Consider the following 15,970-nt stretch of genomic DNA (forward strand, 5'->3'; position numbering starts at 1 on the left):
AGTTGCGAGTTGGCTATCCTCCATCTTGGAGGCATCCACTTCCTTCCCTCCCTTCATCCCTGCCCTTGTCCATCCTTGGCACAGCCTTTGCTAACTCAATATGAGTGAAGTTATATGAGGTCCTCAAGAAGGAGAAAGCAACATCTACGGATCTCAAAGTCATGGAAGAGGTGAAGCTCAGCAGGTACACGCCACTTATATACTCATAAAACTGAAAGTTCTAAATTCTCACTGACTGGGAACTTAATTTGGAGGGGGAGCTTAATTCCGGCAAAGTGGCCTTTTAAAAACATGCACGAGATGCTAATGCATGCAAATGGGGTTCCCAACATTGCTCGTCGGGAAGCTCAACACGCCTTTAACGTTGGGTCACTCTTTAAAAATAAGGGGTGGCCCATTTAAGATGGAGATGAGGCGAAATTTTTTCTCTTAGAGGGTCGTGAGTCTTTGGAACTCTCTTCCTGAAAAGGCGCTGGAAGCAGAGTCTGAATATTTTTAAGGCAGAGGTGGATAGATTCTTGGTAAGCAAGGGGGTAATAGGTTATCGGGGGTAGGTGGGATGCAGATTTGAGGTTACTGTCAAATCAGCCATGATCTTAGGGCTGAGCAGGCTCTAGGGGCCAAATGGCCTACTCCTACACTTTGTTCGTATGTTAGAACAAAATTCCAACAGTTTATCCCGCCGTCAGGAAGCAGATTTTTTGTTTCCTGCCAAATTAAATACTCCCACCTGCCACAATTCCTGCAGCTGGGCGTTTATGCTTTCGCACAAAGAGAAAACACCTTATCCTTAAAAAAAAGCAAGCGTGACTTGAAAATAACTGCATAGGTACAAGGAAATACAAAATGTCGGAAATACTGAGCAGGACTGGCAGCATCTGTGGAGACAAACAGTTAACAAGTTCACAGACCTGAAATGTTAACTCTGCTTCTCTCTCCACAAATGCTGCCAGACCTTTTGAATATTTCCAGCATTTTCTGTGTTTATTTCAGATTTCCAGCACTTGCAGTATTTTGCTTTTGCATTGTTGCAAGGTTATGTAGGAGTGGCTATTTCAGGTTTCATTAGTGATCTCAAACTGGAGCCACAATGTAAATGGGAGGAGTTGCAGAAAACCATCCCCATACTAATGTATGTTGAATAACTTTCTCCATATGCTATAACATCCACCCACTGTAACTGAATGAGAATAAGTGAAAACCAGAAACCTTAGGAAGATGGAAGAGTGGTGGAAATGTTTCTCTAGCTAATGTTACCAGTGCTACAATATATAGGAGAAAAGGTGTTCACGGTAGATACAGGTGAGGGAGGGCACTCATCCCAGTTTAGCTCATGGATCTTGAAGTAGTGCTTACTTAAACTATTTGGCTTCATACATACTTCTATAAGTCCCTTCTCAATTTTAAGGCTAAAGTGCCCTAGTTTCTCCAGTCTTCCTCATAACTCAATTTCTTGACACTAGGGATCAGCTAGTCTAAACTGCCTCCTTGGCTTGAATATTTCTCTTATGTCTTCAAATGTGCTGATGAATTACAGTTGCATTTTAGATACAAACACAGCTACCTATCATGTGATTGTTAAGGTATCCGAATATTCCCATGAAAGACATTCTCTGACAGATATTTTGTTTTGAGGTGTGCAGTAAGTGGCGAAGGAATAAATTGCAGAAGAAAATGAGGTTCGCAACTAGAGACAAAAAATGAACAAAAATACATGTGCGAAAGACAGAGTGAGCAAGAAAGATTTTACTACAGTCTTGCTCAAAATTAACTTTACAGGAACAAACACATTTCCTCTTCAATATGTTGCAAAGTGCATAGACAGTTGGGGCAATTCTATCATTCTGCACTCCTAGGAAGGAGTGAGAGTCAGATTTAGGGCAACAAGCCTATACCCTCGATTCTCCAACTAATCCACCTTGCAAGGGAGCTTCTCACTAGGAAAGCAGATTTGCTCCCAATATCTACATTGAAACATGTACTGAAATGAAGAGCAACATTCCAGATTTTATGTTCTATTCAGCATCAATATTTTCAATGATGTTCATAAAATCTTCATGAGGTATTTGCTGTGTTAGGTTTACCTTCGGTTTTAGTATAGTTTAGTAGGTAACATAATTTAACCAATTTCAGTCAAACTATTAATTAGAAATCAGGTTTCATTTGTTGGCTTTTAAATATATCATTTTAAAATAAAATATGAAGATTTAAGAAAACCGCATAAATTGCTTAGGGAGTCTCACATTACAACTATATTTGACCCGAATGAATTCAAACTGAAAGGGAATCCTTCCTTCATCTCCCAATTTATTTGTTGCACCCCTTCTTCTTCATCTATCAACATTATATCCATGTCAGTCTATGTCCGGCGACATTGCTTCCGGAAAAAATAAAATATTTTTATGGTTATCTTCTTGTAATTTGTCTTTGATTCTCCAGTATTGTCTATTGTCTGGTGGTCTCTGGCAGTATCAAGGTTGTAGAATTATATTGTGTATAGTTTAATAGAGTATATAATGTATTTCTCATGTCTCAATGAATAAGTAGTCAAAAATGTGTTTAAATAATTTGTATCCTGGAGAATTTTAATTGGAATGAAGCGGCACAGTAAAATTAGTTATGTGTTATGACACAGTGGATGGTAAATGCTGAGCTGCTCAAATCCCAGAGGGGAACTTGAAACAGCTGCCACAACTGTTTTTGCAATTTGTATTTTTATTTCAAGATGCGTGCTTTGAATTCAGTCGTAATAAGTCTACTCAGTCTGAGAGGTTTTTTTTACAAAACTAAATTAAACATTTATTAATAAAATAAATGATTTTAAGCACATACATAGGTCTACAAATTACTACTATGGTAACTCCTAAATGCCTGAATTAATCCAGCTCCCAGTTACATCTCCGTTAAAGCAACAATAAAACAACATAGATTTCAACAGTCCCAGGTAAAGCACACGATACCCTGGATAGTGATATTTAAGATGAATTCTCTCAGCTTCGGTCCCTGGAAAAGCTAGATACATAGAGGTTGGAGGCTTTCCACACCTGTTAGATCTTAGAATGCCTACTTCTTATACATAACCTCACCTCCTTTATACAGGTTTCTCCCTTTTTAATGTAAATCCCATCATCCCAATATGTCTTTGCAACTTTACTTTTTCCATAATATAAATCTTTCATAGCACTCTTATTATCAATAATCTTTGGGAAAAATAAACACACTTTTTGGCTTAGCCTCCGCTGGCTAGGTGTAACACCTTACCACCTCTTTGAAAATCACTACTCTGGTTTGTCTAAAAATGCAAATGTTCTTCACGCCTCGCATTCTAAAACTTCAGCCATGTTTACGTATTTAGCATCTGAAACCTAGTTTCCCTTCTGATACATTAAAGCACCCAGACCAGCTGCCTGTAATTCAATTAAAACCTACACACGCACACCTACACATAGAGAAACTAATCCAAACCCCACGATTAACCTACCTTTACAATAAATTACAATAATATTATGAAAATTATTATATTTTCATGACAACGGAAAGCTCGTCAGTAGTGAGCAATTGAGTGGACTATTTTTATAACCTCTTGTGACATTGCTCAAGTCAGATGATGCATTGTTTTATGTTAATAGGGATGTTATCCAATAAAGTTTGAGGTGGACAATGTTATGGAAGTAAGTCAGACACATGCAGGAAGCAGGCATAATATGAAATTAGATATTATATTATAATATATTGTAGATAGAGATCTGAAGTTCTCATTATTATTCCCAGTGTTCAGGAATAGCAAACAGTTTTGCAGGTACTTTTGTTGTGGAGAACATTTTTGCTAGGGAATTTTAATTTGAATCATGTGGGGCATATACAGAAAGACAAAAATAACCTTAGATTGCAAGTTGCTGGGTGGCTATTTTATATCAAGTATTTGGAAGTAGCATTTAGCGTTCCATGTGTTCAGAAATCGGATGTGTGCAGATGGTTGAATTCTGAGAGAGCTGGGTACATACAAACATACAAATTAGGAGCAGGAGCAGGCTACTAGGCTCTTCAAGTGTGCTCTGTCATTCAATAAGACCATGGCTGATCTGACTGTAATCTCAACTCCACATTCCCACCTACGCCCAATAACCTTTCAGCTCCTTACTTATCAAGAATCTATCTACTTCTGCCTTAAAAATATTCAAAGACTCTGCTTCCGCCACCTTTGAGGAAAAGAGTTCCAAAGACACACTACACTTGGACAGAACATTTCTCCTAATCACTGTCCTAAATGGATGACCCCTTATTTTTAAACAGTGGCCCCTAGTACTAGATTCTCCCATAAGAAGAAACATCTTCTCCAATTTCACCTTGTCAAGACCCCTCAGGATCTTATATGTTTCAATCAAGTCACCTCTTACTCTTCTAAATTCCAGCAGATACAAGCCTAGCCTGTCCAACCTTTCCTCATAAGACAACCCAACCCAAGTATTAGTTTAGTTAGCCTTTCTGAAATGCTTCCAACATATTTACATCCGTCTTTAAATAAGGAGACCAATATTGTACACAGTACTCCAGATGTGTTTTCAAAGGGAAATTGGATAAATACTTGGTGGAGGAAAGATGTGTAGCAGATAGGGTGACAGTAGAGCAAGGGGAAGGGTAGTATACAGGGGTTAGGTGGGTTAGTTCAAAGAAGAGGTGGGGGTAATGATGGGAGCAGGAGGTGGAAGGGATAGTGGGAAGATGAAAGATTAGGGAACCTGATGAGAATAAAGTGGTGCAAGGATCTTCATTCGCTCCAGAAGACCCATCTTATTTGCATCCTTCCCAACATGAATCCATATCATAAGAACATAAGAAATAGGAACAGGAGTAGACCATTTGGCCCCTCAAGCCTGCTGTGCCATTCAATAAGATCATGGCTGATCTTGTGTTTCAATTTCCAAATTCCCATCTAACCCAATAACCTTTGATTCCCTAGCCTAACAAGAATCTATCTAGAACAAAAACAAAAATAGCTGGAAAAACTCAGCAGGTCTGACAGCATCTGCAGAGAGGGATACAGTTGACGTTTCGAGACCATATGATCCTTCATCAGAACTAAGACATATAGAAATGAGATGAAATATAAGCTGGTAGAGGGGGGTGGTTGGGACAGGTAGAGCTCGGTAGGGGACCAGTGATAGGTGGAGGCCAAGAAGAGACTACCAAAGATGTTATAGACAAAAGGACAAAGGGGTGTTGATGGTGGTGATATTATCTAAAGGATGTGCAAATGGGGACATTAAGGGTAGAAAGCAGGACGAGCAAGTGGCAGATGGCCCTAGCGGGGGTGGGGGGAAGGGATCGAAATGGGCTGAAAGGTGGAGATGAAACAATAGATCGAAATAAATTTAAAAATAGGAGGGAAAAGAAAAATATATTTGTAAAAAAATTATAATCTACCTATCTCTGCCATAAAAATATTCAATGACCCCACCTCTACCATTTTCTGAGGCAGAGAATTCCAAAGTCGCACAACCCTCAGAGAAAAAATTTCTCCTCATCTCGGTCCTAAAATGGAGACCCCTAATTTTAAAACAGTGTCCCCTAGTTCTGGACTCACCCACAAGAGGAAAAACCCTTTCAACGTCCACATTGTCAAGGCTGTTCTGGATCTTGTATACTTCAATCAAATCACCCCTCATTCTTCTAAACTCCAGTCTGTCCAATCTTTCCTCATAAGACAACCCACTCATTCCAGGTTTCAATCTAGTAATTTTCACATCAATCATTTTCACATGGTCCATCTCTGATACTTCCCTTCCCTTCTTTGACCTCTCTGTCTCAATTTCTGGTGATAGACTGTCCACTAATATTCATTACAAGCCTACCGGCTCCCACAGCTACCTTGACTACAGCTCCTCACACCCCGCTTCCTGTAAGGACTCCATCCCATTCTCTCAGTTCCTTCGCCTCCGTCGCATCTGTTCTGATGATGCCACTTTCAAAAACAGTTCCCCTGACATGTCTGCCTTCTTCCTTAACCGAGGTTTTCCACCCACGGTGGTTGACAGGGCCCTCAACCGTGTCCGGCCCATCTCCCGCGCATCCGCCCTCACACCTTCCTCTCCCTCCCAGAACCGTGATAGGGTCCCCCTTGTCCTCACTTATCACCCCACCAGCCTCCGCATTCAAAGGATCATCCTCCGCCATTTCCACCAACTCCAGCATGATGCCATCACCAAACGCATCTTCCCTTCACCTCCCCTGGCAGCATTCCACAGGGATCGTTCCCTCCGGGACACCCTGGTCCACTCCTCCATCACCCCCTACACATCAACCCCCTCCCACGGCACCTTTCCATGCTAACGCAGAAGGTGCAACACCTGCCCCTTTACTTCCCCTCTCCTCACCGTCCAAGGGCCCAAACACTCCTTTCAAGTGAAGCAGCATTTCACTTGTACTTCCCTCAATTTAGTCTACTGCATTCGCTGCTCCCAATGCAGTTTCCGCTACATTGGAGAGACCAAACGTAGACTGGGTGACCGCTTTGCGGTCTGTCCGCAAGCATGTCCCAGACCTCCCTGTCACTTGCCATTTCAACACTCCACCCTGCTCTCATGCCCACATGTCCATCCTTGGCCTGCTGCAATGTTCCAGTGAAGCTCAACGCAAACTGGAGGAACAGCACCTCATCTTCCATCTTGGCACTTTACAGCCTTCCGGACTGAATATTGAGTTCAACAATTTTAGATCATGAACTCTCTCCTCCATCCCCACCCACTTTCCGATCCCCCTTTTTTTCCAATAATTTATATAGATTTTTCTTTTCTCACCTATTTCCATTATTTTTAAATGTATTTCCATCCAGTGTTTTATCTCTACCTTTTAGCCTATTTTGATCCCTTCCCCCCCACCCCGGCCCCCACTAGGGCTATCTGTACCTTGCTCGTCCTGCTTTCTACCCTTAATGTCACCTATTAGCACATTTCTTAGCTAATATCACCACTGTCGTCACCTCTTTGTCCTTATGTCTATGACATCTTTTGGCAATCTCCATCTATCACTGGCCCTCTATCCAGCTCTACTTGTCCCATCCCCCCTTAAACCAGCTTATATTTCACCTCTCTTCTATTTTTCCTTGGTTCTGTTGAAGAGTCATACGGACTCAAAACGTTAACTGTGTTCCTCTCCACAGATGCTGTCAGACCTACTGAGTTTTTCCAGGTATTTTTATTTTTGTTTTTGTATCAATCTAGTAAACCTCCTTTGAACCACCTCCATTTACATCCTTCCTTAAATAAGGAGACCAAAACTGCACACAGTATTCGAGGTGCGTTCTCACCAATGCCCTGTATAACTGAAGCATAACATCCTTACTTTTATGTTCAATCTCTCTCGTAAGAAAGGAGAGCATTCCATTAGCCTTCTTAATTACTTGCTTAATTACTTCCACAAACCAGGGCCTACCTGGCCCTATAGCCACGATGTGGAAATCAGTTTTAGGTTCCTTAATGCACTTCTATAGTAAAGGCAGAGACAACACTTCAAAATTAAAAGTTGATTTATGGATAATGCCCAGGAATATGGCAATACTGATTGTACTGCAGAAGTGGATGATCATGAGCGATTTTCCCAGCCAAAACCCAGGAGCTGAGTATTTCTCACATGAAGTGCATACTGTACTCCTGGTGCAACTGCTGACATTTGGCAAATGCTCCAAACAACTAACACTAGGGTCCCAGAGTGGCACAAACAAACATTCAGGAGGCTTGAGGATAGAGGAATTGATGAAAACTTAAAATATTCATTCTTATATATCCTTCTTTCCCACCAAACATATTTCCAGATCCCACTCCCAACAGTACTGCACCCCAGCATCATTAAATTTACAGTCTCAATGGACCCCAAGCAGCACATTAAAAAAATTGCAAATGTGTTAACTGATGTGCTACCAGTGGAAATCTAGTGCTGTTTTTATGTTATTACTTTTGAGTAACAAATAAGTTATGCAGATTCTAGTCTTTTTGATAGTTACGTCTCCAGTTGGTTACATTTTCTTAAGGAGCTGAAGGGATTGCCATAACAGATCAAAGGGTACATGGCCTATTGGAAGAAGTAGGATGAAAATCAAAGCCTTTTCCTTTTCCTAGAGCAATCACCTTTTTGTTTATGCAGTTCTAGTATCAGCTATGGCTCAGTTGGTAGCACTCTAACCTCTGAGTCAGGATGTTATGGGTTCAAGGTCCATTTCAGAGACTTGAATGCAAAAATCTAGACTAACTCTCTTGTGCAGTACTGTTGGAGCATTGTACTGTTGGAGATGCCATCTTTCGAATGAAACGTTAAACCGAGGCCCCGTCCGCTGGCCTCTTCAGAGGTAACATGTTCTAATCACCACTGAATCATGGTTTATTTAAAAATCATGAAAAAATAAAATCTCTTTTTTTTATTCATTCATGGGATGTGGGCATCACTGGCTAGACCAGCATTTATTGTCCATCCTTAATTGCCCTTTTTCAGAGGGGTTTTAATTCCAGATTTTTATTGAATTCAAAGTCAACCATCTGCTGTGGTGGGATTTGAACCTGGGTCCCCAGAGCATTACCCTGGGTCTCTGGATTACTAGTCCATCGACAATACCACCACATCATCACCTCCCCATGTTATATTTAATTCTAGAAAATAATTATGCCAAATTAAATTCTCCCCATTTGCCTCTTTTAGCCTGATTACTGGTTTCTCTCTTTTTTCCCCAATTGTAGTGGTATCCTCATTGCACTACCTTGCCAAGCATAATCATGGACCAATCCAATGGAAGTCCATGGTCACCAAAGCCCTCTTAGGACATGGTATCTGAAGTGGGTGGAGGAGTGGTATGCTGCACTATGGACTCTGGGTCCTTCACTTAGGGTTTTGAATGAACACATTTTGCCACAATTATGCAGACATAACAACCTGGTTGCTAGTAAAATAGGAAGGAGGATTGATAGGTAACGCTGAATGAAGGGGCCACGGGTATGTTTTGAACTCCACTATGTGCTGACCAACTATCATCACGAAATGTAAACAAACATCGAATAGCTACTCCAGATTTTAAAATGGGAATGAATATAGCAAATAGTTGTCTCCTTTGCTTTAGGAAACCAGGCAAATCTTTACTGTGGTCTGCTAATATTCTTTTTTTTTCATTAGAATTCATTCAATTTTTGTGAATTGAAACTTTGCTTGATATAATCACAAACCATCCAGCTTATATAGGGCAAATTACTCTGGGGCCTTCTTTAAGCTCTTGTAGCATACTGAAACCATAGGTTAGGTTTTAAAAATTAATGAATGCCATGCACTCAGATTTAAGAAACAGTTTCTGGGACTAAGTATCTTAAATCAGCATTTTGGAGCCATAAAGTGAGGAAGAAACCTTGCAAAGGTTGGGTTTTCTACATCAGAAGAATGAGTTGAATATATTTGTGAATACAAAGCTGAAGAGGGATAAGAACTCTGAGGTGTAAACTGTAGTGAAGAATACATGCTGTGAAGATGATCTGTAGAACAGAAAATCTGGAGATATGGTGATCAGTGTACATCCGCGCACACAGAAAAAGCTGGTGAATGGCGGAAATGCTACTCTTCACAGCTGATGTGTTTGAAACCACAAAAAGAAAGCAAACAGTCTATTGGGAATTATATGGAATCATTAATTGAAAAATGGAGAAAGAAACAGGATTAATGTTTCAGGTTGTTGACCTGTCATCAGTTCTAGTGAAAGATCATTGACCTAAAATGTTCGGCTGGATTTTACAGGGTGCTGTATTCCCTGTGCCTACCCCCCAGGCTGAAACGTCAGTTATATGCCCACCCAAAAAGCCAGCTGCCCTGCCGGCAAATTAGGCTGGAAGCTGCATTAATTAGGTCAGGATGAGACTTCAACCCCCATCTGGGGAGAAATTCCTGTCTTAGAAAGTTGCCAACCAATCCGATTGACTGGTAGCTCTGTAGTCCCAGCAGCAGTCGTCACCGGACAAGAGGAGGTTATGGAGCTGGACTGAAGGCAAGTCCAGGGAATCAGCAGGGGCTGGCTGGCAGACCACAGCAAGGGGGGTGAGATGGGTTGGGAAGCCAGGTTTGAGGGGCTAGGGGATGATGGTTAAAGGGGGTTTGACCTTGGAGGTGGGGTGCCGCCCATGGGCACAGGGGACCCGTCCAAAGGAGAGTGCCTCCCCAAACCCCCGCCCAACATCAGCCCATGCAGTAAAACCTGCCGGGTTACCCAACTGGCGCGGGCCTCCCCCTGCCATGGATAAAATAGCGATGGAGTAGGGCCTCAATAGTCCTAAGGGCAAGCGGGTTGCCTGACGCCTATCCTGACCACTGTAAAACGGTAGACAGGTCAGGCGTGGGTGGGAATGTGATGGGAAGGCCATGTGCTACATTTTATGATTCCCCACCCCCCGCCTTAAACATACTGATGCTGCCAGAGCTGTTGATTGTTTCAAGCAGTTTTTGTTTTAATGTCAGTTTTCCACCAGCCATTATATTTTGCTTTTGCAATTTGGAACACCTCGCCCAATAAAAAGATAACATGTAGGGAATGGGACTGTGAAATTCACCCTTCCTGATTTGAAAGTTAAGTCTTTGCATTTAGAAATGCACTGGTTATCTAAAGAGAGCGAGCACAGATTTGTTAAAGGCAAGTCATGTTTGACAAATCTAACAGGTGGGGTGCCTCCCATGGGCACAGCGGACCCCTCCAAAGGAGAGTGCCTCCCCAAACCCACACCCAACACCAGCCCACGCAGTAAAACCTGCTGGGTTACCCAACTGGCGTGGGCAAATGTAACAGGTGTTTGTTGAAGAAGTGATGAATTGGATAATTAAAGCAAATTCAGGAGGCTGTTGACAAAAATGGAAGAATGTAGTGTGAGGAACTTTAGCAGGCTAGATAGCATATTTGATGATGTAGAAAATGAAGGATCACAGTTGATGGATGTTGTTCAGAATGGTGAAGATTTGGAAAGTTTTGACAGGGTAAATATTTAAAATTTATTTCCCCTCATTGGGAAGTCAGTGGCAAAGGATCATCAGTTTCAAATTGTGGTGAGAGAGATCAGGAGAAATTTCTTTATGCAGAGAGGTGTTAGGGAGTGAAATGCTATGCTACAACAGTTGAGGGAGACAGCATGGCATCTTTTAAGGGAAAAGTGGATCAATATTTGAAACAAGGAAGATACAGGAAGTTACAGAAGATACAGGCACATTTATTCGAGGATAAGCTGAGTAAGAACTTCATGCATCTGCACAAATAGAGTTTTAACATCTTAAAGTACACAAAGTTATTCAAAAGCAAATTCTAAGCATTTCTATGAGTGGCATGCTGACCAGTTATATTTGTGACAAATACTGAATCACCCATACTTTATGAGGAAAGAGCAGGACAATGATTTTGGATTGCTTTAGCACAGACTTAATGGACCAACAGTCCTTCTTCAACGCTCTAAACCTCTAAGTTCTCTAATTCCATTACAACATCATGATAAAGCAAAATATTCCAGACCGGTTACTAATTTCTGGTACGATTGTTTCTTTCAAGTGCTACAGCAAAAATCAAGGGTGATCCTCATTAAAACAGTATGGTTCCCCTTTGAGCTTTGGGTTGAGGTGCTTAATTATAGTCAGTAATATATGGGCACATTTATTGCAGTAACCTTTGCAAAATAAATGGATACTGTCACTGGCTGTAAAAGCAGGTAAATATTCAATTTTCTGCAATTTCTCAGTAATACTTTCCTTGCTTTGCCCCAAACCAAACATTGAGATCACAAGTGCACATACCTGAATCCATTTCTTCTTCAGCCATTGTGTAGGACCAATTTGCCTAAATTCCTTTAGAATCTGCTTATAACACTTCAGGTGCGAGACATCAAAATACGCAGTACCTCTTCCACCAAATTCAACATCCACTTTGAACAGCCAGCGCCTAATTTCCAGGTTTTCGAGGATAAGCTGAGTAAGAACTTCATGCATCTGCACAAATAGAGTTTTAACATCATAAAGTACACAAAGTTATTCCAAAGCAGATTCTAAACACTTCACTGAGTGGCATGCTGACCATTTATATTTGTGACAAAGACTGAATCACCCATACTTTATGGGATGGAAACAAAATAGAACCTTACCACATGTTGACTAGTTATTAGACAAATGTAATAGATATCTTAAACAAAAACAGAATTACCTGGAAAAACTCAGCAAGTCTGGCAGCATCGGCGGAGAAGAAATCAGTTAACGTTTCGAGCCTTCATGGCCCTTCGGCAGAACTGGAGCATAGTTAGAAGAAGGGAGAAATATAAATTGGTTTAAGGTGGGTGGGGGGGGTGGAAAAGACACATTGAGGGTGTGGTGTGATGATTGTGGAGATGAGCAGATAATCAAAAGATGTCACAGACAAAAGGGTCAAAGAGGTGTTGAAGGTGGTGGTCTTTGTCTGAGAAAAGTGCTAATTAAGAATGGAAGACAGGATATTCAAAGTACAGCTCTAGTGGGGGTGGGGTGGAAAGACTAAAGGTTTTAATTTTAGATTTAAAAATAATGGAAATAGGTGGGGAAAGAAGAATCTATATAAATTATTGAAAAAAAAAAGCGGGGGGGGGGGGGGGGGAAGAAACGGGGTGGGGATGGGGGGAGGGGGAGTTTAAGATCTAAAGTTGTTGAATTCAATATTCAGCCCAGAGGGCTGTAAAGTGCCTAGTCGGAAGATGAGGTGCTGTTCCTCCAGTTTGCGTTGGGCTTCACTGGAACAATGCAGCAAGCCAAGGACAGACATGTTGGCAAGAGAACAGGGTGGAGTGTTAAAATGGCAAGCAACAGGGAGGTTTGGGTCTTTCTTGCGGACAGACCGCAGGTGTTCCGCAAAACGGTCGCCCAGTTTGCGTTTGGTCTCTCCAATGTAGAGGAGACCGCATTGGGAGCAACGAATGCAGTAGACTAAGTTAGGGGAAATGCAAGTGAAATGCTGCTTCACTTGAAAGGAGTGTTTGGGCCCTTGGACGGTGAGGAGAGAGGAAGTGAAGGGGCAGGTGTTGCATCTTCTGCGTGGGCATGGGGAGGTGCCATAAGTGGGGGATGAGGAGTAGGGGGTGATGGAGGAGTGGACCAGGGTGTCCCGGAGGGAACGATCCCTACGGAATGCCGTCAAGGGGGGTGAAGGGAAGATGTGTTTGGTGGTGGCATCATGCTGGAGTTGGCGGAAATGGCGGAGGATGATCCTTTGAATGCGGAGGCTGGTGGGGTGATAAGTGAGGACAAGGGGGACCCTATCATGTTTCTGGGAAGGAGGAGAAGGTGTGAGGGAGGATGCGCGGGATATGGGCCGGACACGGTTGAGGGCCCTGTCAACGACCGTGGATGGAAAACCTCGGTTAAGGAAGAAGGAGGACATGTCAGAGGAGCTGTTTTTGAAGGTAGCGTCATCAGAACAGATGCGACGGAGGCGAAGGAACTGAGAGAATGGGATGGAGTCTTTACAGGAAGCGGGGTGTGAGGAGCTGTAGTCGAGGTAGCTGTGGGAGTCGGTAGGCTTGTAATAGATATCTTCATTGGCAAGGCAGTCTGGATAACTCATGAGCAATAAGCTTATAGGTTTAGGGGAGACCTAGTGGTAATGGACTTGTAATCGAGAGGCTGAGGCTAATGCTCTGGTGATAGAGGTTCAAATCCCACCACAGCAACTGGTGGAATTTAAATTCAATTAATTAATAAATGTGGAATTGAAAGCTACTTCTTAGTAACAATGAAGCTATCATTGATAGTCATAAAAACCCATCTGGTTGACTAAAGTCCTTTAAGGAAGGTAATCTGTCAACCTTTCCCAGTCTGGTACACATGCGACTCCACATCCAAAGCAATGTGATTGACTCCTAACTGCCCTCTGAAATGGTGTAGCAAGCCACTCAGTTGTGGCAGTTACGGATGGGCAAAAAAATTCTAGCCTTGCCAGTGATGCCCACATCCCATGAAAAATAAAATAAGTTGTGGTCGATGTTTTGTGTTTGGTTAAGTAAAATTAATTGCCACAATGCCCAAGGACTTTAGCTTGTTTCTAACCCTTTCTCCATTCTGACTGGCATGATGGAATTTGCTATCAGACATTAGTCAGAAAAAAAAGTCACAATGGGGTGACTATTCTCAGGTTGTGCTTGAGGAAGAGTACAAGAGTTTTACTCTACATCTAACTCTGCTATACCTAAGCTGGGAATTTTCAATTCAGATAATAGATGCTCAAAATGGGAGTTTCAATTGGTCAGAGACTGTAATGATTTTAAGGTGGGAACAATTTTAAATAATTATAAAAAGAACTGAAGAGGATGTTAGAAGAAGTCCTTCATCCAAAGTGTGGCTAGTTTGTAGAATCCTCTCCCACAAACTCACTGAAGTAGAGTCCATAGATACTTCCAAAAGGAAATGAGAAGGTTGCTTGAAAAATGAGACATATTAAAAGGTATGGGAGCAAGCAGGTAAGTGAGGTTAGAAAAGTGGCTGATTTGGAGAAAAACACAGACACAGACTCTGATGTTGCTGGATTGCTGGTTTGATACTGGAACATTCTATGATTCTAATAGAAAATGAATCTATGACGCAGACAAAGGGAGAGAAAGCGTTTAAGAGGCATTCAGAAATACCAGAAAGGAAGACATATAAAAAGTAAGAAAGGCAGAAAGTGTGAGGTGCATGCTGAAAGTAACATATTAGCTAGAATTTACAACAATGAAACAGGCCACTCGGCCCAACCGGTGTATACTCCACATCAGTATGCTCCCACTCTTCTTCATCTGACCCTTTCAGAATAATTTTCTATTCCTTTCTCCCTCATGTGCTTAGGTAGCATCCCTTCAATGCATTTATGCAGTTCGTCTCAACTACATCATGTGAAAGCAAATACCACATTTTCGCCAGTCTTTGGGCAAAGATCTATGTAGAGGAAACAGACAAGGAAAGACACAAAAAGAAAGGCTATCTGAAAAAGAGTTGTAGATAAACACAGATACAGAGATAATAATAAAAGAAATGTGCAAGGCATAGAGAGAGAGAGGAAAAAGATAGAGACAAATAAATGAGCCCAAAATAAAGTGATCTTAAGTTTGAAAGAATTGTAGTGGGTGACAAACAGAGTGGCAGCTAAAATGCTCTGGGGGCGGGATGGGTGGGGGGTGCGTGGGGAAGAGAAAGAGGGAGAGAGAGAGAATTTGTTTCTGCCTTTGAACAGTACCATGGAAGACCACCTGGTTCATAAAAAAGAAGTTTCAAAAAATATGTGCAGAGATATTTTTCACATCTGGCTTGATCTACATTGGAGCAAGATTTCACTTCAACAAAGACAGCAATGCACTCAGATACAATACACCTATTAACCGAGTTAATAGACAAAAGATGTTTTACTCTAAGTAACAGAAGTAGAAATGCTTCCTTTTACTCAGCTGAAATTTAAATGCAAGATTTTTAATATCTGCCCACCCCACCGACTCCAAGTTGTTCTTGATTCGTTGAGGAAGCAAATGACCTTTTGTAATGGACCTTGGTGGTATAGTACATGTGTGAATATTTTGAAATTTCCCAAGTAAACCCTTTGGGTTATATGGATTGGGAGAAGCTATTTGCCACATTTAAACATAAAAATAACAAGGCCAATTTTATGTCTGTACTCTGGGGAAAATTCAGTTACAATTTAAAAAAAAAAATAACATGACAAATATAGAAGTGTGTTCGTCTATCTTTGTTTTCTGTGTTCAAGAATTTGTAGCTTCAGGGACATATTGACCAATCTCTGCAATCAAAATGCGCTTAAACACCCAAAATAAAGATTTATGTTGTAGATTGAGTGTCTAAGTATTGGCCAGTATGCTGAAACTGGATGGGCAAGTCTATTGCAGTGATTTCTCATCATAAAAAGGATCCTCTTTCTTTGTGAACTAATTTACACCACATGCTCAAGAGGTTATATAAAAAAAACTTG

The 15,970-nt window shown here is 41.5% G+C and overlaps 1 protein-coding gene across 2 annotated transcripts in view; it reads right to left on the minus strand.

Annotated features, from left to right (window-relative positions):
- iqch (IQ motif containing H) overlaps positions 1–15,970 on the minus strand; it is a 148,116-nt gene that overhangs the window by 60,405 nt on the left and 71,741 nt on the right. For both annotated transcript variants that reach the window (XM_078530083.1, XM_078530082.1), the window contains one exon: positions 11,794–11,985. In XM_078530083.1, the coding sequence (XP_078386209.1) occupies positions 11,794–11,985 (192 nt within the window). The remainder of the gene's footprint in view (positions 1–11,793; positions 11,986–15,970) is intronic.

Source organism: Cetorhinus maximus, chromosome 26, assembly GCF_964194155.1.
Source record: "Cetorhinus maximus chromosome 26, sCetMax3.hap1.1, whole genome shotgun sequence".
In the NCBI taxonomy this organism is placed as follows: Eukaryota; Metazoa; Chordata; class Chondrichthyes; order Lamniformes; family Cetorhinidae; genus Cetorhinus; species Cetorhinus maximus.